This window comes from Mobula hypostoma, chromosome 19 (assembly GCF_963921235.1).
Source record: "Mobula hypostoma chromosome 19, sMobHyp1.1, whole genome shotgun sequence".
Taxonomy (NCBI): Eukaryota; Metazoa; Chordata; class Chondrichthyes; order Myliobatiformes; family Myliobatidae; genus Mobula; species Mobula hypostoma.
The window spans coordinates 65,632,087-65,657,792 of NC_086115.1; the positions used below are offsets into that span (position 1 = coordinate 65,632,087).

At 43.0% G+C, this 25,706-nt stretch overlaps 1 protein-coding gene across 6 annotated transcripts in view; it reads right to left on the reverse strand.

The window, feature by feature from the left end:
- sfxn4 (sideroflexin 4) overlaps positions 1-25,706 on the reverse strand; it is an 85,630-nt gene that overhangs the window by 9,648 nt on the left and 50,276 nt on the right. For all 6 annotated transcript variants that reach the window (XM_063072073.1, XM_063072072.1, XM_063072070.1 and 3 more), the window contains 5 exons: positions 25,227-25,280; positions 19,431-19,493; positions 11,664-11,732; positions 9,920-10,010; positions 2,550-2,665 (listed from right to left, as the gene is read on the reverse strand). In XM_063072073.1, the coding sequence (XP_062928143.1) occupies positions 2,550-2,665; positions 9,920-10,010; positions 11,664-11,732; positions 19,431-19,493; positions 25,227-25,280 (393 nt within the window). The remainder of the gene's footprint in view (positions 1-2,549; positions 2,666-9,919; positions 10,011-11,663; positions 11,733-19,430; positions 19,494-25,226; positions 25,281-25,706) is intronic.

The window sequence follows — 25,706 nt, forward strand, 5'->3', positions numbered from 1 at the left end:
TCATCCAACTTTCCACTCATTTTTGCAACCTTATATGTCCTTTCCTTTCCTTTTATGCAGTCCTTAACTTCCTTTGTCAGCCACGGTTGCCTACCCCTGCCATTTGAGAACTTCTTCCTATGTGGGATGTACCTATCCTGCGCCTTGTGAATTATTCACAGAAACTTTAGCCATCTCTGCTCTGCCGCTAGTATCCTCCTCCAATCCACCTGGGAAAGCCCCTCTCTCATGCCTCTGTAATTCCCTTTATTCCATTGCGACACTGATACATGTGACTTATGCTTCTTCTTCTCACAGTGTAGTATGAATTCAATCATATAATGATCACTGCCTCCCTAAGGGTTCCTTTATGTTCCTCCCTAATAAGACTGGGTTATTACACAACACTCAATCTAAGATACACTTGCCCCGAGTAGGCTCGAGCACAAGCTGCTCTAAAAAGCCATCTCGTAGACATTCAACAAATTCCCTTTCTACATTGACCTTTATTACCTGCCTTTTCCAGCTCCCTTTGCACCCAACTGTGGCCTTTTTACAGCCACAACTCAGTGATGCCCTCCACATCATACTGATCAATCTCTAATTGCGCCACGGGTTCGTCCACCTTATATCAAATGCTACACGCATTTAAATACACAACCTTCAGTCCTATATTCTTTGCCTTTTGAATTTTGCCTCTGTGGTACAATTTAACTCTTTGCTCTGTTTGCATTTGAACCTAATCGTCAGTTTGTCCTTCCTTACATTCATGTTACACCTACCATCTGCTTGTAAACCTGCTGGCTCATCCTCAGCTCTGTCATACTGGTTCCCATCCCCCTGCCACATTAGTTTAAACCACTCCCCAACAGTTTTAGTAAATCTACTTGCAAGAATATTGGACTTCCTTGGATTCAAGTGCAACCCATCCCTTCTGTACAGGTCCTGCCAACCCCAGGAGAGGTCCCAATTATCCAAAATCCCTGCCCCCTGCTCTAATTCTTCAGCCACATATTTATCTACCGCCTCATTCTATTCCTATCCTCACTGTCATGTGGCACAGGCAGCAATCCTGAGATTACTACCTTTGAGGCCCTGCTTCTCAGCTTCCTTCCTAACTTCCTATATTCTTTTTTCTGGACCACTTATCTTTTTCTTCCTATGTCGCTGTTACCAATATGTACTTCGACTTCTGGCTGCTCACCCTCCCTTTTTACGATATTGTGGACGTACCCAAAACATCTCGGACCCTGGCACTGGGGAGATAATTCTACTGGTTCACAACTCTGTGAGAAGAAATTGCTCTTCATCTCCCGTTCTCAGATAGAAAATTTATCCATGTTCCCTAAGTTTATGCTCCGCCAACAGAAACGTTCTATCAAGGCCCTCAGAATCTTACAATCTTCATTAAGTTTGCCTCTTATATTTCTCAACTCTAGAAGAGATCAGCCAGTTCATCCAGTCCATCCTCACAAAAGAAACCTTTATCCTGGGAATCAATCAGGTTTTATTGACCTAATATGAATTTGGGAACTTCAAATTTGTTCTTTCTGATTTTCGTAACGATGTGACACTGAAGGATGCAGATGGCTGAAGCTTGCATGCAAAAAGGCGGAGTTTAGGAGGGTGAATGGCGCCTAATGGCGACTCCTTTGCTCGCATCTTCGGAAACAACTCTATTTCCATCTTAAATATCTCCATTTTTCCCTTTCAGGGAGTGACCTGGAGTTACATGCTGACTGTGGTTCTTTGTGGGAATGGGACTCGGTCTCGAGGTTCCACAACTGGCCGTTGTTTGGCACGCCAAAGGTTCGGCCCAAGAGTCCGGCTCGGATTCGGAAGCCTAGAATCTCGGGGCTCTGGAGATGGGCGGATCGAGGGTCAGTGGCATGACAGGAGACCCGTATGCCGTTGGGCGAGTCCAAATATCTATGGCTGTGTGCCTGAAGACCTGGGATCTTTGTGATCTTCAGGCACAGAGCTCGAGAAAAGCAACGTAACAGACTTTTAACATCGTAAACCAGTGGGTTGTTTGTTGTGTCTCCCCGCTCGCTGGGAAAATGGAGTCACCTCTTTCTCCCTTATTAGGAAGAGAGTGAACCTGCGGTATGTTGAATACCGGGTGAAAACTGAAGTCTTTGGGGTAACTGCAAATCTGTGTCTTTGCTATTGCTTTGCTCACGCTTCAGTGCTCAGTTGCGGATGCTTACGTCGATCCTTTTTTTTGCCGGTGGAGGAAGGGGGGGATTGTTGCTTGCTGCCACTTACGCACAGGAGGGGGGAACTGGTGGGGACTTTGGGGTTCTAACATTTAGCTGTCGTGAATTCTCTGGGGCATTCCTCTGTTTTCGTGGATAGTTGTGAAGAAAAAGCATTTCAGGATGTATATTGTATCCATTTCTCTGACATTAAATTGTATCTTTGAACCTTGAAATGTTTTTCACCTGTCAACTCAACGGCATATTTTCCTGTTTCAAACTGAGTGCAATTTTACCACATACTTTGGCGAGTACTGAACTCACAAACTTAATCTGTAAGTTAGTCCAGGATGACAATCTCTAAACTCTTACCTTAGTTCCAGCTGCTTGGGAGACTCCGACAACATTGCCATTTTTGTCCGTAAGTTCAATGCCTTTCGCAAATTCGGATCCTCTAACTGCAGCCACATTGACAGCACTTGCAATTGCTGTGAGGAAAGATAGCACCAACACAGTACAGGAGTAATTTTATGTATTACACTGTACTGCTCTCAAAAAAAAACAAATTTCATGACATATGTGAGTGATGATAAACTTGCTTCTGATATGGGTCTCTGTTGTGGACTGAGAGTGGGAAGGTGGCGGGGGGGGCATGGGGTGGTGGAAGTCATGGTTGGGAGAAGGAGAAGGGAGAGAGGAGGGAGCCAGAGGCACCAAAGGCACGCTCTGCAATGATCAATATACCAATTGTTTGGAATTAGGTGAACTTTGCCTTGTGTCTCAAGGCTGGATCTGTCTGTAGCACCACCATCCCCCGGCTCAGCAGTCCTCTTCTCTGCCGCCAGGCTCACGCCCCTCGCGCAGCAACCCATCCTGCCCATTCCTAACGGCCTTTCCTTCCGCCCGACTTACAAATTCAGTCCTCACTCCACCTTGACAAATGTAGTACTGTGCAAAAATCTTAGACACCCGAGCTATGTGCCCAAGACTCTTGCACAGTATTGTACTTCCTCAAATATGTGAATATAGAATTATGAGGGGTACAGGCAAGGTAAATACAAGCTTTTTTTCCCCATTGAGCTTCAGTGAGACAAGAACCAGATGTCAAAGGTGAAATGTGAAATGTTTAAGGGAACATGAGAGAGAACTTCTTCACTCACAGGGTGGTGAGAGTGTGGAACGAGCTGCCAGCAAAAGTGGTAAATGTGGGTTTGATTTTAACACTTAACATAGGACATAGAATAGTACAGCACAGTACAGGCCCTTCGGCTCACAATGTTGTGCTGACCCTCAAACCCTGCCTCCCATATAACTCCCCACCTTAAATTCCACCATATACCTGTCTAGTAGTCTCTTAAACTTCACTAGTGTATCTGCCTCCACCACTGACGCAGGCAGTGCATTCCACGCACAAACCACTCTCTGAGTAAAAAACCTTCCTCTAATATCCCCCTTGAACTTTCCACCCCTTACCTTAAAGCCATGTCCTCTTGTACCGAGCAGTGGTGCCCTGGGAAAGAGGCACTGGCTGTCCACTCTATCTATTCCTCTTAATATCTTGATATACCTCTATCATGTCTCCTCTCATCCTCCTTCTCTCCAAAGAGTAAAGCCTGAACTCCCTTAATCTCTGATCATAATGCATACTCTCTAAACCAGGCAGCATCCTGGTAAATCTCCTCTGTACCCTTTCCAATGCTTCCACATCCTTCCTATAGTGAGGCGACCAGAACTGGACACAGTACTCCAAGTGTGGCCGAACCAGAGTTTTATAGAGCTGCATCATTACTGCGCGACTCTTAAACTCTATCCCTTGACTTATGAAAGCTAACACCCCATAAGCTTTCTTAACTACTCTATCTACCTGTGAGGCAACTTTCAGGGATCTGTGGACATGTACCCCCAGATCCCTCTGCTCCTCCACACTACCAAGTATCCTGCCATTTACTTTGTACTCTGCCTTGGAGTTTGTCCTTCCAAAGTGGACCACCTCACACTTCTCCGGGTTGAACTCCATCTGCCACTTCTCAGCCCACTTCTGCATCCTATCAATGTCTCTCTGCAATCTTCGACAATCCTCTACAGTATCCACAAGACCACCAACCTTTGTGTCGTCTGCAAACTTGCCAACCCACCCTTCTACCCCCACATCCAGAACGTTAATAAAAATCACGAAAAGCAGAGGTCCCAAAACCCAGGACTAGTGGGACACCACTAGTCACAACCCTCCAATCCAAATGTACTCCCTCCATCACGACCCTCTGCCTTCTGCAGGCAAGCCAATTCTGAATCCACTGCACTACCCTCATCTATATGCCTAGTCACCTCCTCAAAGAACTCTATTAGGCTTGTTAGACACAATCTGCCCTTCACAAAGCCATGCTGACTGTCCCTGATCAGACAATGATTCTCCAAATGCCCATAGATCCTATCTCTAAGAATCTTGTCCAACAGCTTTCCCACCACAGATGCAAGGCTCACTGGTCTATAATTGAACAAGGGGACAACATTCACCTCCTTCCAATCCTCCAGTACCATTCCTGTGGACAACGAGGACGTGAAGATCCTAGCCAGAGGCTCAGCAATCTCTTCCCTCGCCTCGTGGAGCAGCCTGGGGAATATTCTGTCACGCCCCGGGGACTTATCCATCCTAATGTATTTTAACAACTCCAACACCTCCTCTCCCTTAATATCAACATGCTCCAGAACATCAACCTCACTCACACTGTCCTCACCTTCAAGTTCCCTCTCATTGGTGAATACTGGAGAAAAGTATTCATCGAGAACCTTGCTCACTTCCACAGCCTCCAGGCACATCTTCCCACCTTTATCTCTAATTGGTCCTACCTTCACTCCTGTCATCATTTTGTTCTTCACATAACTCAAGAATGCCTTGGGGTTTTCCTTTACCCTCCTCGCCAAGGCCTTCTCATGCCTTCTTCTTGCTCTCCTCAGCCCCTTCTTAAGTTCCTTTCTTGCTACCCTACATTCCTCAATAGACCCATCTGATCCTTGCTTCCTAAACCTCATGTATGCTGCCTTCTTCCACCTGACTAGATTCTCCACCTCACCAGTCACCCATGGTTCCTTCACCCTACCATTCTTTATCTTCCTCACTGGGACAAATTTATCCCTAACATCCAGCAAGAGATCTGTAAACATTGACCACATGTCCATAGTACATTTCCCTGCAAAAACATCATCCCAATTCACACCCGCAAGCTCTAGCCTTATAGCCTCATAATCTGCACTTCTCCAATTAAAAATTTTCCTGTCCTCTCTAATTTTATCCTTTTCCATGATAATGTTAAAAGCCAGGAAGCAGTCATCACTGTCTCCCAGATGCTCACCCACTGAGAGATCTGTGTCCTGACCCGGTTCGTTACCTAATACTAGATCTAGTATGGCATTCCTCCTAGTTGGCCTGTTAACATATTGTGACAGGAATCCATCCTGGACACACTTAACAAACTCTGCCCCGTCTAAACCATTGGAACTAATCAGGTGCCAATCAATATTAGGGAAGTTAAAGTCACCCATGATAACAACCCTGTTATTTTTAAACCTTTCCAAAAACTGCCTCCTAATCTGCTCCTCAGTATCTCTGCTGCTACCAGGGGGCCTATAGAATACTCCCAATAGAGTTAAAAGGATCCTGCTACATTATACGCAAACAACAGGAATTCTGCAGATGCTGGAAATTCAAGCAACACACATCAAAGTTGCTGGTGAACGCAGCAGGCCAAGCAGCATCTATAGGAAGAGGCGCAGTCGACGTTTCAGGCCGAGACCCTTCGTCAGGACCAACTGAAGGAAGAGTGAGTAAGGGATTTGAAAGCTGGAGGGGGAGGGGGAGATGCAAAATGATAGGAGAAGACAGGAGGGGGAGGGATAGAGCCGAGAGCTGGACAGGTGATAGGCAAAAGGGGATACGAGAGGATCATGGGACAGGAGGTCCGGGAAGAAAGACGGGGGGGGGGTGACCCAGAGGATGGGCAAGAGGTATATTCAGAGGGACAGAGGGAGAAAAAGGAGAGTGAGAGAAAGAATGTGTGCATAAAAATGAGTAACAGATGGGGTACGAGGGGGAGGTGGGGCCTAGCGGAAGTTAGAGAAGTCAATGTTCATGCCATCAGGTTGGAGGCTACCCAGACGGAATATAAGGTGTTGTTCCTCCAACCTGAGTGTGGCTTCATCTTTACAGTAGAGGAGGCCGTGGATAGACATGTCAGAATGGGAATGGGATGTGGAATTAAAATGTGTGGCCACTGGGAGATCCTGCTTTCTCTGGCGGACAGAGCGTAGATGTTCAGCAAAGCGGTCTCCCAGTCTGCGTCGGGTCTCACCAATATATAAAAGGCCACATCGGGAGCACCGGACGCAGTATATCACCCTACACATTTTAATTCCACATCCCATTCCCATTCTGACATGTCTATCCACGGCCTCCTCTACTGTAAAGATGAAGCCACACTCAGGTTGGAGGAACAACACCTTATATTCCGTCTGGGTAGCCTCCAACCTGATGGCATGAACATTGACTTCTCTAACTTCCGCTAGGCCCCACCTCCCCCTCGTACCCCATCTGTTACTCATTTTTATGCACACATTCTTTCTCTCACTCTCCTTTTTCTCCCTCTGTCCCTCTGAATATACCTCTTGCCCATCCTCTGGGTCACCCCCCCCCCCCGTCTTTCTTCCCGGACCTCCTGTCCCATGATCCTCTCGTATCCCCTTTTGCCTATCACCTGTCCAGCTCTCGGCTCTATCCCTCCCCCTCCTGTCTTCTCCTATCATTTTGCATCTCCCCCTCCCCCTCCAGCTTTCAAATCCCTTACTCACTCTTCCTTCAGTTAGTCCTGGCGAAGGGTCTCGGCCTGAAATGTCGACTGCGCCTCTTCCTATAGATGCTGCTTGGCCTGCTGCGTTCACCAGCAACTTTGATGTGTGTTGCTGCTACATTATACACCCTTTCTGTAGCTGTAATAATATCCCTGACCAGCAATGCCACCCCTACTCCCCTTTCTCCCCCCTCTCTATCCCTTTTAAAGCACTGAAATCCAGAAATATTGAGAATCCATTCCTGCCCTGGTGCCAGCCAAGTCTCTGTAATGGCCACTACATCATAGAAACATAGAAAATAGGTGCAGGAGTAGGCCATTCGGCCCTTCGAGCCTGCACTGCCATTCAGTATGATCATGGCTGATCATCCAACTCAGAACCCTGTACCTGCCTTCTCTCCATACCCGCTGATCCCTTTAGCCACAAGGGCCATATCTAACTCCCTCTTAAATGTAGCCAATGAACTGGCCTCAACTGTTTCCTGTGGCAGAGAATTCCACAGATTCACCACTCTCTGTGTGAAGAAGTTTTTCCTCATCTCGGTCCTAAAAGGTTTCCCCTTTATCCTTAAACTGTGACCCCTCATTCTGGACTTCCCCAACATCGGGAACAATCTTCCTGCATCTAGCCTGTCCAATCCCTTTAGAATTTTATACGTTTCAATAAGATCCCCGCTCAATCTTCTAAATTCCAGCAAGTATAAGCCTAGTCGATCCAGTCTTTCATCATATGAAAGTCCTGCCATCCCAGGAATCAATTTGGTGAACTTTCTTTGTACTCCCTCTATGGCAAGAATGTCTTTCCTCAGATTAGGGGACCAAAACTGCACACAATACTCCAGGTGTGGTCTCACCAAGGCCTTCTACAACTGCAGTAGTACCTCCCTGCTCCTGTACTCGAATCGTCTTGCTATGAATGTCAGCATACCATTCGCCTTTTTCACCACCTGCTGTACCTGCATGCCCACTTTCAATGACTGGGGTACAATGACACCCAGGTCTCGTTGCACCTCCCCTTTTCCTAATTGGCCACCATTCAGATAATAACTTGTTTTCCTGTTCTTGCCACCAAAGTGGATAACCTTACATTTATCCACATTAAATTGCATCTGCCATGAATTTGCCCACTCACCTAACATAATCCAAGTCACCCTGCATCCTCTTAGCATCCTCCTCACAGCTAACGCTGCCGCCCAGCTTCGTGTCATCCGCAAACTTGAAGATGCTGCATTTAATTCCCTCGTCTAAGCCATTAATATATATTGTAAACAACTGGGGTCCCAGCACTGAGCCTTGCGGTACCTTGCAGTCACTGCCTGCCATTCTGAAAAGGTCCCGTTTATTCCCACTCTTTGCTTCCTGTCTGCCAACCAATTCTCTATCCATATCAATACCTTACCCCCAATGCATAATTCCATGTATGTATCCAAGCTCTCAGTTCATCACCTTTGTTCCTGATGCTTCTTGCATTAAAGTACACGCATTTTATCCCTTCTACCTTACTACCTTTACACCCTTTATTCTGCTTCTCTTTCCTCAAAGCCTCTTTATATGTTAGATCTGGCTTTACTCCATGCACTATACTTGCAGTTCTCGCATGATCTTTATCCTCCTCCACCTCACTATCTGCTCTAACACTCTGGTTCCCCTCCCCCTGCAAATCTAGTTTAAACCCCCGGGAGCAGCACTAGCAAACCTTCCCGCAATTAGTCCCCTCCATTTCAGGTGCAATCTGTCCCGTTGTTTGGTAAGTATATGGATGGGAGGGGATATGGAAGGCTAAGGTCTGGCTGCAGATCAATAGGACAAGGGAGAATAGTTTGGCACAGACTAGATGGGCTGAAGGGCCTATTTCTGTGTTGTAGTGTTCTATGACTCTATAACTCTAGTGCCTTGCAGTCAGATTCCAAAGGCAGCAAGGCAATTTGAGTCGCAGCTGATGAACTCCCCAAATGTGTTTGTGGGACATTATACCTGACAGCCTTACCACAGAGCAAGAAACACAAAAAGCATGTAAAACAAACTGCATACTCATTTTCTATGTTAATGTAACATGCCTGTTAAGTATCTGTGCCATTTCATTTGGTGAATATTAATTATGTACCTATGTTATAGGAGTGCAACACTTCTTTCTCTCCCTACAATGGATGCTACATGTAGGCAGAGTGTCAGTGCAGAGGGAAGGCCCTATCAGCAGCATTCTTTCTCCTCACTCTCATTTAGAACCTACATTTCATTCTGACTCACAAGAACATTAACCCCTGTGGCCTGTCTGACAACATTAATCAATTATGGACTCACCAAAACACTGGAAAGATGCACACACAAAATGCAGGAGGACATCAGAGGGTCCATGGTTATGAACAAGCAGTTGAATTTTGGGCCAAGATCCTTCTTCAGGAGTGAAAAGATATGACTACAAGGTCTGCAAAACCCTCAAAATCCACTGGCAGGATAAGTGAACTAACATTCATACCCTCTCGCAGGACAAAATCCCCAGCTTTGATAAAGAGCAGGCCATGATTGTTGTATACAAGTCACCAATCCATTCTGGATTTCACCAAATCAAGAGACTACTAAATGGACAAAGAAAAAGATTCAAATCTGTTCTCAAAGCCTGCATGAGAGAATGTAACATGCCCATCCCTCGCCCAAAAGAACAGGGTGCATCTGGGATGAGTCCATTTGCAGGGGACAATGCAGAGCCCACCACTTGAAGAGCAAAAGGAGAGCATCACCCACTCAAACTGCCCATCCCAGCAGACATGGCTTGCACATTAGTGATGCTGTTCCCCGGATTCCACATCGGCCTCATCAGCGATCTCAGAATATACAGAACTGGAGTGGAAACGAGTCAGACGATTGCTTGGGATCAAGCACTGGAAGCAGCAGCACACTTACCAAGAACAGGAACTGGCAGAACCTTCGTAAAGAGAGTGCGCATTGCCGGACTGTTTAATCCATAGCGATACACCATAAATTGAGGGAAGATCTAAAAACATGAACAGGACATCATTTTAAATGTTGTACAAGTCTAAACTCATTTAACAATGTAGGAGTGATTGACAGTTAAAGAGTGACAAGAACTTTGGAATTATTATATACCCACAACTCCTGCTGAAACTGTATGTGAGGATCAGAGCCCCAAATTATTTAACCATCCAACTTTGCAGTCACCAAATCGTACAGTACAGAAACAGGCTATTCAGTCCACCTGGTTCATTCAACCTGGCAAAATTACAGAATTGTACAGGACAGAAACAGGCTTTTCAGCCCATCTGGTTCATGGCAGCCCAAAATGTTATCTAAGCTAGTCACATTTGCCCAAATTTGGCCATATCCACCTAAACCTTTTCAATCCATTTACCTGTCCAGGTACCTTTTAACTGTTGTTAATGTACTTAGCTCAAACCACTTCCTCTGACAGGTATACTGACTACCTACTGGGTGAAAAAATTGTCCCCCAGATTCCTATTAAATCTCTCACTTTTCATCTTAAACCTCACCCTCAATTTTTTGATTTCCCAAACCTGGGAAAAAGACTGTGCATATTGACCCTATCTACGGCTGTTTGTACACCTCTATAAGATCCACTGTGCTCCTATCCCAATCTGCTTAACCTCTCTCCATAACTCAGTCCCTGGCAATATCCTCATGATGTTTTTCTGCATTCTTTCCCACTTAATGGCATCTTTCCTAGAGCAGGGTAACTAAAACTGAACACAGTATACCAAATGTGATCTCACCAACGCCTTGCACGGAGTTAAAGTCACAGACAGCATGGACATGAGCAACAGCACTAAAAGCCTTCTTTTCAAAGTGAAACTAAATAATATCATACTCACATCTTCAGAACAAAATAAACTAACACATGGGGGAAGATGTGGGGTTATTAACAAATTGACACCAGGTCATTCACAGCCCAGGGACACGGACAAATTGGATGCATATGACCATTGTGGCCATTGACCATGTGACCATTGGCCTGCATGGCATAGTGTACATAATTTCAGTGTAATTAAGAATTGCTAAATGCTGATTTGAATTTTGGTGAAGTGAACATATTTTAAGAACAGAGGCAGGTGCAGGAAGCAGGTACAGTAGTTGCATTTTGTAACTACATTTGATGCTCAGAGCATTTCTTCAAATAAACAAAATAAAATTGGGAAAGAAGGCAAAACACATGCAATCCAAATGGCAGAAATGGTCCTGCTTCGAGCTCATTGTAGTGGAAAATGAAATAATTGTTGAGATTATGTTAACTAATGATAACTGATTTACTCTTTTGTACTAAATACAAGGCACACCACCATATTATAGTTGTTAAAACTATCAAAGGGAGGCATGGTAGCTTAGCGGTTAGCAAAACGCTAAAACAGCACCAGTCACCTGGGTTCAATTCTGCCCTGTGTGTATGGAATTTGCATGTTGTCCTCATGACCGTGTGGGTTTCCTCCAGGTGCTCCAGTTTCCTCCCACATTCCAAGGACACATGGGTTACTAAGCTAATTGGATACATGGGCACAATCGGGCAGTGCGGGATCATTGGGCTGATACAGCCTGTGACTATGCTGCATCTCTTAATAATAAAGAAAATAAAATTCATCAAGTCTCTTTGCAGAAACATATTATTCTGATTACGTACTCCCAAGCATGTAGTGTAGGACACAGCTCCAATCAGGAGGAGAACTTCATTTAGAGGAATCTTTTCATCCTAAAAATGATGAAGAACATTTTTGAAGAGAGTTACTTTGGTTCAAAGATAATTCAGATAATAAAATATGCTTATTGAAATATCTTTGTTATTTTCAAAATGAACTGTTATATCACATTCAGACAGTTTAAAGAAATATATATGGGATCTGAAGAATCAATTGTTTCAAGACTGAAGGATTGAGATAAAAGTAAACAGCCAGGTCTGGAATTAAAGATCTTGTTCAACATCAGTCAGAATCAGAATCAGATTTATTATCACCGGCATGTGACGTGAAATTTGTTAACTTGGCAGCAGCTGTTCAATGCAATACATAATTAGGAAGGGCTTAATTAGGAAGGGGAAAAAAGATTATGAGAGAAAACTGGCAGGGAACATAAAAGCTGACTGTAAAAGCTTTTATAGATATGTAAAAAGGAAAAGACTGGTAAAGACAAATGTAGGTCCCCTACAGACAGAAACAGGTGAATTGATTATGGGGAGCAAGGACATGGCAGACCAATTGAATAATTACTTTGGTTCTGTCTTCACTAAGGAGGACATAAATAATCTTCCAGAAATAGTAGGGGACAGAGGGTCCAGTGAGATGGAGGAACTGAGCGAAATACATGTTAGTAGGGAAGTGGTGTTAGGTAAATTAAAGGGATTGAAGGCAGATAAATCCCCAGGGCCAGATGGTCTGCATCCCAGAGTGCTTAAGGAAGTAGCCCAAGAAATAGTGGATGCATTAGTGATAATTTTTCAAAACTCGTTAGATTCTGGACAAGTTCCTGAGGATTGGAGGGTGGCTAATGTAACCCCACTTTTTAAAAAAGCAGGGAGAGAGAAACCGGGGAATTATAGACCGGTTAGCCTAACGTCGGTGGTGGGGAAACTGCTGGAGTCAGTTATCAAAGATGTGATAACAGCACATTTGGAAAGCGGTGAAATCATCGGACAAAGTCAGCATGGATTTGTGAAAGAAAAATCATGTCTGACAAATCTCATAGAATTTTTTGAGGATGTAACTAGTAGAGTGGATAGGGGAGAACCAGTGGATGTGGTATATTTGGATTTTCAAAAGGCTTTTGACAAGGTCCCACGCAGGAGATTAGTGTGCAAACTTAAAGCACAGGGTATTGGGGGTAAGGTATTGATGTGGATGGAGAATTGGTTAGCAGACAGGAAGCAAAGAGTGGGAATAAACGGGACCTTTTCAGAATGGCAGGCGGTGACTAGTGGGGTACCGCAAGGCTCAGTGCTGGGACCCCAGTTGTTTACAATATATATTAATGACTTGGATGAGGGAATTGAATGCAGCATCTCCAAGTTTGCAGATGACACAAAGCTGGGTGGCAGTGTTAGCTGTGAGGAGGATGCTAAGAGGATGCAGAGTGACTTGGATAGGTTGGGTGAGTGGGCAAATTCATGGCAGATGCAATTTAATGTGGATAAATGTGAAGTTATCCACTTTGGTGGCAAAAATAGGAAAACAGATTATTATCTGAATGGTGGCCGATTAGGAAAAGGGGAGGTGCAACGAGACCTGGGTGTCATTATACACCAGTCATTGAAAGTGGGCATGCAGGTACAGCAGGCGGTGAAAAAGGCGAATGGTATGCTGGCATTTATAGCGAGGGGATTCACGTACAGGAGCAGGGAGGTACTACTGCAGTTGTACAAGGCCTTGGTGAGACCACACCTGGAGTATTGTGTGCAGTTTTGGTCCCCTAATCTGAGGAAAGACATCCTTGCCATAGAGGGAGTACAAAGAAGGTTCACCAGATTGATTCCTGGGATGGCAGGACTTTCATATGAAGAAAAACTGGATGAACTGGGCTTGTACTCGTTGGAATTTAGAAGATTGAGGGGGGATCTGATTGAAACGTATAAAATCCTAAAGGGATTGGACAGGCTTGATGCAGGAAGATTGTTCCCGATGTTGGGGAAGTCCAGAACGAGGGGTCACAGCTTGAGGATAAAGGGGAAGCCTTTTAGGACCGAGATTAGGAAAAACTTCTTCACACAGAGAGTGGTGAATCTGTGGAATTCTCTGCCACAGGAAACAGTTGAGGCCAGTTCATTGGCTATATTTAAGAGGGAGTTAGATATGGCTCTTGTGGCTACGGGGATCAGGGGGTATGGAGGGAAGGCTGGGGCAGGGTTCTGAGTTGGATGATCAGCCATGATCATAATAAATGGCGGTGCAGGCTTGAAGGGCTGAATGGCCTACTCCTGCACCTATTTTCTATGTTTCTATAATCTAGCAGAGAGAGAGAGAGAGAGAGAGAGAGAGGAAAAAAATTAATAAATAAAATAAAATAAACAAAACATAATAAACAAGTAAATCAATTACGTATATTGAATAATTATTTTAAAAAATGTGCAAAAACAGAAATACTGTATATTAAAAAAGTGAGGTAGTGTCCAAAGCTTCAAAGTCCATTCAGGAATCCGATGACAGAGGGGAAGAAGCTGTTCCTGAATCACTGAGTGTGTGCCTTCAGGCTTCTGTACCTCCTACCTGATGGTATCAGTGAGAAAAGTGCATGCCCTGGGTGCTGGAGGTCTTTAGTAATGGACGCTGCCTTTCTGACATACCGCTTCCTAAAGATGTCCTGGATACTTTGTAGGCTAGTGCCCAAGATGGAGCTGACTAGATTTACAACCTTCTGCAGCTTCTTTCAGTCCTGTGCAGTAGCCCCTCCATACCAGACAGTGATGCAGCCTGTCAGAATGCTCTCCATGGTGCAACTATAGAAGTTTTTGAGCATATTTGTTGACATGTCAAATTGCTTCAAACTCTAAGTATAGCCGCTGTCTTGCCTTCTCTATGACTACATCAATGTGCTGGGACCAGGTTAGATCCTCAGAGATCTTGACACTCAGGAACTTGAAGCTGCTCACTCTCTCCACTTCTAATCCCTCTGAGGATTGGTATGTGTTCCTTCGTCTTACCCTTCCTGAAGTCCACAATCAGCTCTTTTGTCTTACTGACGTTGAGTGCCAGGTTGTTGCTGCGGCACTGTTCCACTAGCTGGCATATCTCACTGCTGTACGCCCTCTCGTCACCACCTGAGATTCTACCAACAATAGTTGTATTGTCAGCAAATTTGTAGATGGTGTTTGAGCTATGCCTAGCCGCGCAGTCGTGTGGGTATATGGAGAGTAGAGCAGTGGGCTAAGCACACCCCCCTGAGGTGCGCCAGTGTTGATCGTCAGCGAAGAGGATATGTTATCACCAATCCGCACAGACTGTGGTCTTCCGGTTAGGAAGTCGAGGATCCAATTACAGAGGGAGGTACAGAGGCTCATGTTCTGCAACTTCTCAATCAGGATTGTGGGAATGATGGTATTAAATGCTGAGCTATAGTCGATGAACAGTATCCTGAAGTAGGCGTTGGTGTTGTCTAGGTGGTCTAAAGCTGTGTGAAGAGCCATGGAGATTGCGTCTGCCGTTGACCTATTGTGACAATAGGCAAATTGCAATGGGTCCAGGTCCTCGCTGAGGCAGGAGTTCAGTCTAGTCATAACCAACCTCTCAAAGCATTTCATCACTGTCGATGTGAATGCTACCGGGCAATAGTTGTTAAAGCAGCCCACATTATTCTTCTTAGGCACTGGTATAATTGTTGCCTTTTTGAAGCAAGTGGGAACTTCTGCCCATAGCAGTGAGAGTTTGAAAATGTCCTTGAGTACTCCCGCTAGTTGGCTGGCACAGGTTTCCAAAGCCATACCAGGTACTCCATTGGGACCTTCTGCCTTGCGAGGGTTCACTCTCTTTAAAGACAGTCTAACATCGGCCTCTGAGACAGAGATTACAGGGTCATCAGGTGCAGCAGGGATCTTCATAGCTGTAGATGTGTTCTCCCTTTCAAAGCATGTAAAGAAGGCGTTGAGTTCATTTGGTAGTGAAGCATCACTGCCATTCATGCTATTGGGTTTCGCTTTGTAGGAAGTAATGTCTTGAAGTCCCTGCCAGAGTTGCCGTGCATCTGATATCGCCTCCAACCTCGTTCGAAATTCTCCCTTCGCCCTTGAAATAGCCCTCTGCAAATCATACCTGGTTTTCTGGTACAGGCCTGGGTTGCCGGACTTGAATGCCACAGATCTAGCCTTCAACAGACGACATACTGCCTGGTTCATCCACGGCTTTTGGTTTGGGAATGTACAGTAAGTCTTTGTAGGCACACACTCATCCAAGCAGGTTTTAATGAAGTCGGTAACAAATGCAGCATACTCATCCAGATCCAAAGATGAATCCTTGAACACAGTCCAGTCTACCGATTCAAAACAGTCCTGTAGGCGCTCCTGTGCTTCCCTAACACTACATTTTATCTGCCATCCATCACTTGGTTCCATCCATCTTTTATCTTTCATTCCTTTTCGTCAGTAGAGCAGCTCTAACTGCTCTTGCACTACCACTCAGGCATTATCAAAGAGCAGGTGGCATTGACAGTGTTGAACATGCCTTGATCATGACCATATTTTGATGCAACTGTTACAGCCAAGGCATTTGTCAAATGTTATGTTTTGGGGAAATTTCATACAATGTAATTCTGGAAAATTGTTGCTCAATACATAGAGGTACCAACTAGAGAAGAGGCAGTGCTAGATCTCCTGTTAGGGAATGAGATAGGTCAGGTGACGGAGGTTTGTGTTGGGGAGCACTTCGGGTCCAGTGATCACAATGCTATTAGTTTAATTATGGAGAAGGATAGGTCTGGACCCAGGGTTGAGATTTTTGATTGGAGAAAGGCTAACTTTGAGGAGATGCGAAAGGATTTAGGAGGAGTGGATTGGGACAATTTGTTTTATGGGAAGAATGTAATAGAGAAATGGAGGTCATTTAAGGGTGAAATTTTGAGGGTACAGAATCTTTATGTTCCTGTTAGGTTGAAAGGAAAGGTTAAAAGTTTGAGAGAGCCATGGTTTTCAAGGGATATTGGAAACTTGGTGCGGAAAAAGAGAGATATCTACAATAAATATAAGCAGCATGGAGTAAATGAGGTGCTCGAGGAATACAAAGAATGTAAAAAGAATCTTAAGAAAGAAATTAGAAAAGCTAAAAGAAGATATGAGGTTGCTTTGGCAAGTAAGGTGAAAATAAATCCCAAGGGTTTCTACAGTTATATTAATAGCAAAAGGATAGCGTTCATCTAGTGATTTGAAGGTCGCTAATTTGAGCCTTGACTGAGGCAGCGTGTGTGTCCTTGAGCAAGGCACTTAACCACACATTGCTCTGTGACGACACCGGTGCCAAGCTGCATGGGTCTTAATGCACTTCCCTTGGACAACATTGGTGGCATGGAGAGGGGAGACTTGCAGCATGGGCAACTGCTGGTCTTCCATACAACCTTGCCCATGCCTGCGCCCTGGAAACCTTCCAAGGCGCAAATACATGGTCTCATGAGACTAACGGATGTCTATATAAGTGAGGGATAAAATTGGTCCCTTCGAGAATCAGAGTGGACAGCTATGTGTGGAGCCAAAAGAGATGGGGGAGATTCTGAACAATTTCTTTTCTTCCGTATTCACAAAGGAGAAGGATATTGATTTATGTAAGATAAGGGAAACAGGTAGGGAAGTTATGGAAACTATGATGATTAAAGAAGATGAAGTACTGGCGCTTTTAAGGAATATAAAAGTGGATAAGTCTCTGGGTCCTGACAGGATATTCCCTAGGACCTTGAGGGAAGTTAGTGTGGAAATAGCAGGGGCTCTGGCAGAAATATTTCAAATGTCATTAGAAACGGGGATGGTGGCGGAGGATTGGCGTATTGCTCATGTTACTCCATTGTTTAAAAAGGGTTCTATGAGTAAACCTAGCAATTATCGGCCTGTGAGTTTGACGTCACTGGTGGGTAAATTGATGGAAAGTATTCTTAGAGATGGTATATATAATTATCTGGATAGACAGGGTCTGATTAGGAACAGTCAACATGGATTTGTGCCTGGAAGGTCATGTTTGACAAATCTTACTGAATTTTTTGAAGAGGTTACTAGGAAAGTTGACGAGGGTAAAGCAGTGGATGTTGTCTATATGGACTTCAGCCTTTGACAAGGTTCCACACGGAAGGTTAGTTAGGAAGGTTCAATCGTTAGATATTAATATTGAAGTAGTAAAATAGATTCAGCAGTGGCTGGATGGGAGATGCCAGAGAGTAGTGGTGGATAATTGTTTGTCAGATTGGAGGCCGGTGACTAGTGGTGTGCCTCAGGGATCTGTACTGGGTCCAATGTTGTTTGTCATATACATTAATGATCTGGATGATGGGGTGGTAAATTGGATTAGTAAGTAAGCAGATGATACTAAGATAGGTGGAGTTGTGGATAATGAAGTAGGTTTTCAAAGCTTGCAGAGAGATTTAGGCTGGTTAGAAGAGTGGGCTGAAAGATGACAGATGGAGTTCAATGCTGATAAATGTGAGGTGCTACATTTTGGTAGGACTAATCAAAATAGGACATACATGGTAAATGGTAGGGCATTGAAGAACGCAGTAGAACAGAGGGATCTAGGAATAATGGTGCATAGTTCCCTGAAGGTGGAATCCCATGTGGATAGGGTGGTGAAGAAAGCTTTTGGTATGCTGGCCTTTATAAATCAGAGCACTGAGTATAGGAGTTGGGATGTAATGTTGAAATTGTACAAGGCATTGGTGAGGCCAAATTTGGAGTATTGTGTACAGTTTTGGTCACCGAATTATAGGAAAGATGTCAACAAAATAGAGAGAGTACAGAGAAGATTTCCTAGAATGTTACCTGGGTTTCATCACCTAAGTTACAGAGAAAGGTTGAACAAGTTCTTTGGAGCGTAGAAGGTTGAGGGGGGACTTGACAGAGGTATTTAAAATTATGAGGGGGTAGTTAGATTTGATGTGGATAGGTTTTTTCCATCGAGGGTGGGAGAGATTCAAACAAGAGGACGTGAGTTGAGAGTTAAAGGGCAAAAGTTTAGGGGTAACATGAGGGGGAACTTCTTTATTCAGAGAGAGGTAGCTGTGTGGAACGAGCTTCCAGTAGAAGTGGTTGAGGCAGGTTCGATGTTGTCGTTTAAAGTTAAATTGGACAGCTATATGGACAGGAAAGGAATGGCGGGTTATGGTCTGAGTGCGGGTCGGTGGGACTAGGTGAGAGTAAGAGTTCGGCATGGACTAGAAGGGCCAAGATGGCCTGTTTCAATGTTGTAATTGTTAAATGGTTATATGGTTATAATATGTTAATGAGGAATTAGAACCACATACAGGCAAAAATTGGCAGGACCCTTCAACCATTAGCCTCCTGAACCTTCACTCACCTCAACTCTGAACTGATTCCATAAAGTATGGACTCTACAACTCATATTATCAGCATTATTTACTTATTTGTATATTTTTTATTGCCACAGTTTATCTTCTTTTGCACATGAGCTGTTTGTCAATCTTTGTGTGTAGTTTTTCAATGATTCTATTGTATTTCTTCGTTCTATTGTGAATGCCTGCAAGAAAATTAATCTCAGTGTAGTATATGATGACATATGTGTACTTGGAAGAAAATAAATTTAATTTGAACTTGGAACTTTAGAATACAGATTTCTATCACTACAAGAACAATTTGGGGTTTTACAATTATTTTGCTAATAATTCATAAACAAAGTCAATGTAAGTCAAAGTCAAAGTCAATGAAATCAATGTATACACTTAAACAGATACATCACAAGTTGAAGAGAATGGTACTTACTTTACCAGCAGTTTTGTTTCCATTTGCCAGGTTGTATCCTGCACTGTATGACTGAAAGAGGAACTACACAAGATAGATAATATTAATCACATATTCTAATGACAAGCTTTGTTAAGATTTATATAACAAAAAGCACATTATATATACCTTTAACATTTAACAGCAGGCTGGTGGGAAAAATCCAGAAACTGTGTGTATTTTGCTTCAGTATTTTAGTTTAGTTTAATTTAATTGATCCAATTGATGGCCCATGTAATGAGGAATTCTATAAATAAGACACTCACTTCTTTGTAAAAATGTTTTTGCACCACTTATCTTAATTCAACTATTTAATATACATATAAATACTTAACGTAATTCAGTTTTATTTCTATATTTTTATGTATTGCTTTGTATAGCTGCCACAAAGTTAACAAATGTCACGACATATGCTGATGATATTAAATCTGATTCTGATTCCTACAGCAGGTCAAACATAATGGGTTGAAACAACAAACAAAAAAGCATTCAAAGTGTGAACCTTTCATCAGAATGTCTTGTGTAAGGACAGACAGATGCTGGCAGGCCCTGAGGATGAGGGCTGGTGACCCCCAAGGTCAGCAAATCCCTGTGTTGGATGTCAGTGTGGGGCAGGTCCAGAGGTGCGAGGTCGGTCAGAAGATCCAGCGATCCTCGAGAACAGAGGTCAAGTCAGAAGGCACTGAGGATGAAGAGCAGTGCTCCCCAAGTTTAAGGACCACAGTTGGCAGGCCTTGAGGACATGGGACCAATGGAGAGGGGGAAGTAGGAGGTGGGGGGGTTGTTTTGCTATTGTAGGTTGGCTGCGTGTTGTTCCACTGAACACTCTGAGAACACTATGTTGGCAGGAAATGTGGCAACACTTGCAGCCTGCACCCAGCAATTCTCAGACTGTGCTTGTTGTTAATACAAACGGCACATTTCACCTAATGTTTTGATGTGCATGTAATCATTTACTTATAAAGTCTAATCTAAGCTAATCCATAAAGGTAGCATTGCCAATCATCGAGAATATGGCAGATCTTCTAATCAAGCAGAATCTTCCTTCTGTCTCCACAACCCTGATTCTTTATTTTGAGAAATCTATCAACCTCTGCTTGGAAAGAATGCAATGTCTGTACCAGTGATTTACCACTCTCTGCTTAAAGAAATATTTCAGAGGGCAGAGAATGTTGAATGTATATACAGTTTGATTAAGCAGTCTTATTCGTTTAAATAATTCATTACCGATTATATGTATAAAGATGTGAATTACATATGTTACCACACTATAGATGTAGTGTAGTCTACAGACGAGATGTGCACGCCTCGCTTAAAGTAAACACAAAGTTAGATTCACATTTCAGACTCCCGTGTCTTCCTATGAATTACTTTAATGTTTTGAAGTTACAAAACATAACATTGGTGACATGGTATTTTTTAAAACAACCCCGAGATGGCTACTGACCTGTTAAAGCGCAGTGAGGAATGGCGAGCAAAAAAACAGCGCAGCATATACAGAGATGATCGAGGTAAAAAAAAGGCAGAAAACGAAAGGATTCATGGGTTTCCTAAACAGTGAGTACCAGGTGATAATAATCATAACAAAAAGTAGAAATGGTGGCTACATTAGAAAGATAGGCGCATTCGATTGCTCAGCGGGTAACTGGCTCATATACACTGATCTAATTAAACAGTATTTAGAAGCAAATGAAATAGCCAATGAGAAACAAGTACCAATTTTGCTGAGTGCATTGGGTTAAAGGGCATCCAGTTTGCTTTGAAGTTCGACCGTTCCAACCAAACGAGTAGAAATTAGCTTTGCTGATATAGTGAAAGTAATGCAGGAACATCTAGAACCAAAACCCATGTTGATTGCAGAATGCTTTAAGACCATAAGATGTAGGAGCAGAAGTAGGCCATTCAGCCCATTGAGTCTGCTCCACCATTCAATCAAGGCAGATCCAATTCTTCCAGTCATCCCAACTCCCCTGCCTTCTCCCCATACCCTTTGATGCCCTGGCTAATCAAGAACGTATCTATCTCTGCCTTAAATACACCCCATGACTTGGCCTCCACAGCCACTCGTGGCAACAAATTCCACAGATTTACCACCCTCTGACTAAAGTAATTTCTCCGCATCTCTGTTCTAAATGGACGTCCTTCAATCCTGAGGGTATACCCTCTTGTCCTAGACTCCCCTACCATGGGAAATAACTTTGCCATATCTAATCTGTTCAGGCCTTTTAACATTCGGAATGTTTCTATGAGATCCCCCTCATTCTCCTGAACTCCAGGGAATACAGCCCAAGAGCTACCAGACGTTCCTCATATGGTAACCCTTTCATTCCCGGATTCATTCTTGTGAATCTTCTCTGAACCCTCTCCAATGTCAGTATATCCTTTCTAAAATAATGAGCCCAAAACTGAACACACTACTCCAACTGTGGTCTTACGAGTGTCTTACAGAGCCTCAACATCACATCCCTGCTCTCATATTCTATACCTCTAAAAATGAATGCCAACATTGCATTCGCCTTCTTCATCACCGACTCAACCTAGAGGTTAACCTTTAGGGTATCCTGCACAAGGACTCCCAAGTCCCTTTGCATGTCTGCATTTTGAATTCTCTCTCTATCTAAACAATAGTCTGCCTGTTTATTTCTTCCACCAAAGTGCATGACAATACACGTTCCAACATTGTATTTCATTTGCTGCTCCTTTGCCCATTCCCCTAAACTATCTAAGTCTCTCTGTGGGCTCGCTGTTTCCGCAACACTACCCACTCCTCCACCTATCTTAGGGTTTCATAAGCAATATCGAAAGGAAGGAGAGTCCATTTCAGCATACCTGGCTGAATTGAAGAAATTGTTCGAAAGAATGCATTCAAAAACGGCTGCTAACTGATGCACAATTTACATTTAAAAGAGCAGTTGAAATTACTCAGGGGTGCGTGCTTAGCCCATTGCTTTACTCTCTGTCTACACATGACTGTGTGGCTAGGAATAGCTCGAATACCATCTACAAATTTGCAACTTCTTCCCCTCTGCCATCTGATTCATAAATGGACTTTGAAGCTTTGGACACTACCTCACTTTTTTTAATACTGTATACAGTATTCCTGTTCTTGCACATTTTTTAATAATCTATTCAATATGCGTAATTGATCTACTTGTTTATTTATTATGTTTTGTTTTATTTATTTATTTTCTCTCTCTACTAGATCATTGAACTGCTGTTGCTAAGCTAACAAATTTCACGTCACATGCCGGTGATAATAAACCTGATTTTGAAATGCAAACAGCAGACAGAGATGTAGTTGAGTTACAGTCAAGAATGACAGTGAGTATGAACAAAATTGCAAAGTCTAAACAGAAACCTGCCTAACCAAATAAATTGTGTTGTTGTTGTGGCAGGGGCTCACATACCCCAGACCAATGCAGGTTTAAAGGCAAAATTTGTAGAAAATGCAACAAAGTAGGACACATACAAAGAGCATGTCGGGCAAACAAAAATAAATGGACTGTGTAGGGAAAATAAAAAGTTATAAAGTTAAGTTGCAGTTTAAAAAAGTACTTATCTACATGCAGTTGATGAAAAATCTGATGACGATGAGTGTGACACAGGGCTGATCAGTCTTGAGATTTACAATGTGAAAACTAACAACATACAATCCATATGACTCAGAACAGAAGTGAACGGCAAATTAATTAAAATGGAATTGGACACTGGCTCAGCTGTTTCAGTCATTCCACAAAATAAGTTTGAACAGCATTTCAAAGATACTAAACTCACGGCTGCAGATATCCAACTAAGAACTTATACTGGGAAAAAAAGATAACCTTTGGAGGAATGACATTTGTGACAGTGAAATACAACACCCAACAAACCACATTGTATATGGTTGTATGTGGTAAAAACAGGAGGACCAGCCTTGTGGGGTTGTGATTGGCTGAGACAACTAGAACTTGATCGAAGATCCATCCACCAAATCCCCAGCAATAGAGTCAACTGAAAGTGAACTAAGAGAATGAAGCCATGCTGTACACCATGAACTGTTGCCCAACAGAGGGAAAAAGAGTGTTGCTTCCAACCTCTGTGCCTTTGGTTGGAAAGCACATTGGACCAAAGAAGGACCATGCTGCTCAGAGGAATTGTGAAAGTGACGACAACAGTGGTCTGACTACAACAGTTTTTGTAGGCAAAAATATCTGAGAAAGCTTGTGATATGTTAAGTAGGCAGTTATTTGTGAAATGTGGCTTGGCTTTAAGCTGGAAGAGAGTTCAAGGAGCTTCAGGAAAGTTTTGTAAGTATAAAGAACCAGAATCTACTCTGCATGCATTAAAGTTATTGCATGAACTTCAAGTAGGAGATAAAAAGCTGATTGTAAAAGTAGATACAAAGACCAAAGCCCAGCTGGATGAATGGAAGGTGAAAAAGAAAGGAGCAATGGAGATATGAAAACAGAAAATTTGTCAGATGATGTTGTGGTTGAGGAAATCAAGTGTAGAGATCAGATTGCAAAGGAAGCAACAGAAGGATTAATAAGAGAATAGTCCAGTGAACTAAATGCACCTTCCCAAGACAAAGATACACGTCCCAGAAAGAAGAAAAATGAAGGTAAGAAAAAGAAAGACAAGAAATTGAAAAGGAGAGGAGATGGAGAGAAAGACGATGAGCATGAAAGAGAAAGGTGTGAAAGAGAGCAGGAAAATGAGAAAGAAAAAGAGAAAAGGAACCTGGGACCAGGAGAGGAGCAAGGATCAAAGTAGATGCAGAGAGAAAAGATAAAGAAAGGTGGCTATCACTGTCAGAACCACTTCCTGCAGTCCCAGAGTCAACTACAAACGTCTGAGGATGCCCCAGAACCCGATATTGTTTCATAGCCACAAGTCTCAACCTCCCTTGTCAGGAAAGACATTATCCCACAAGAGTAACAAATCCTCCACAGCGATTAAACTTTTAGGGCTGAATGGGACAATTCAAAATTTCCTATGCTGTGAAAGTCTGTTTGTAGTAGTTGTATTATATAGCGTACACCTTGCTTGAAGTAAACATGAAGTTAGACTCACATTTCAGACTCCTGTGTCTTCCTGTGAATTACTTTAATGTTTTGAAGTTACAAATCATAACAGGGAATCTTTTTTCCTCATCTCTGCTTTGAATGGCCTACCATTTATTCTGAAACTGTGGCCTCTAGTTTTAGGCTCTGCAGCCAGGTTACAAATAAGTAATCCAAATGTGAGCCAAGGCAGTGGACTTCAGGAGTGTGAAATAATGCAAATCACTATAAAATTCTCTGTGTTTGTCAACGTATAGACACAGTAGCATAGCAATTAGCAAAATGCTATTACAGCGCTAGCAACCTGGGTTCAATTCAGCTGCTGTCTGCACCTTCACCCTGTAACTTCACGGGTTTCTGCCAGGTATTCCAGTTTCCTCCCACATTTCGAAGATGTACAGGTTAATAAAGTTAATTGGTCACATGGGTGTAATTGGGTAGCAAGGGATCATTGGGCTGGACTGGCAGGGCCTGTTACCATGCTGTATCTCTACATAAAATAAAATATGCTAGATCTAATTAGAAGCCAGGGATAAATTCGTTTACAGTGCACACTCATCTTTTTCCTTCCATCTTCCTAATACTCTTCAACTATTCTATTTAAAAAAACAAGATCATATTGCTTAGCTTCTGTCATCACTTCGACCAGATCATCAGTGAATGGTGAATGATTAACTCCAGTTAAACACACCCACTGAAACTTCACATTATTTACACTGCTTTGATATATCATTACCTGCCAAAACAAAGCTGGTTTCATCCGTTTGTGTGGTAGAAGCATACCTAGAATCTGAACGTGAAAGAGAAATTCAGAAATAATAAAGATATTGCAAAGTTTTAAAACAACTACGCATATATTTAAAGTTCAGTATTCATTGTTTAACTCTGCTGACAAGTATTATCTGTACTCCAAATATTTTAATAACTTCTTTGGAAGGTTAACAAAAAGAACAGAGCACATAAATGGGCTCTTCATCCGATCACTACTGTTTTTGCTTATCAACACTATTTCCATTTGCCTGCATTCAATTGAAATCTTTCTATGCCTCACCTATTCACGTGCCTGGCTCAATGACTCCACCACTGCTTCTGGCAACAAGCTCCAGACATTAACCAGTGTAAAAAAAAACTTTCCTCTCAAATCTCCTTTAAAACTCCTTCATCTAACCTTAAATCCATGCCCCCATGTTTTTGTGATGCCTGCTGTGGGGAGAAA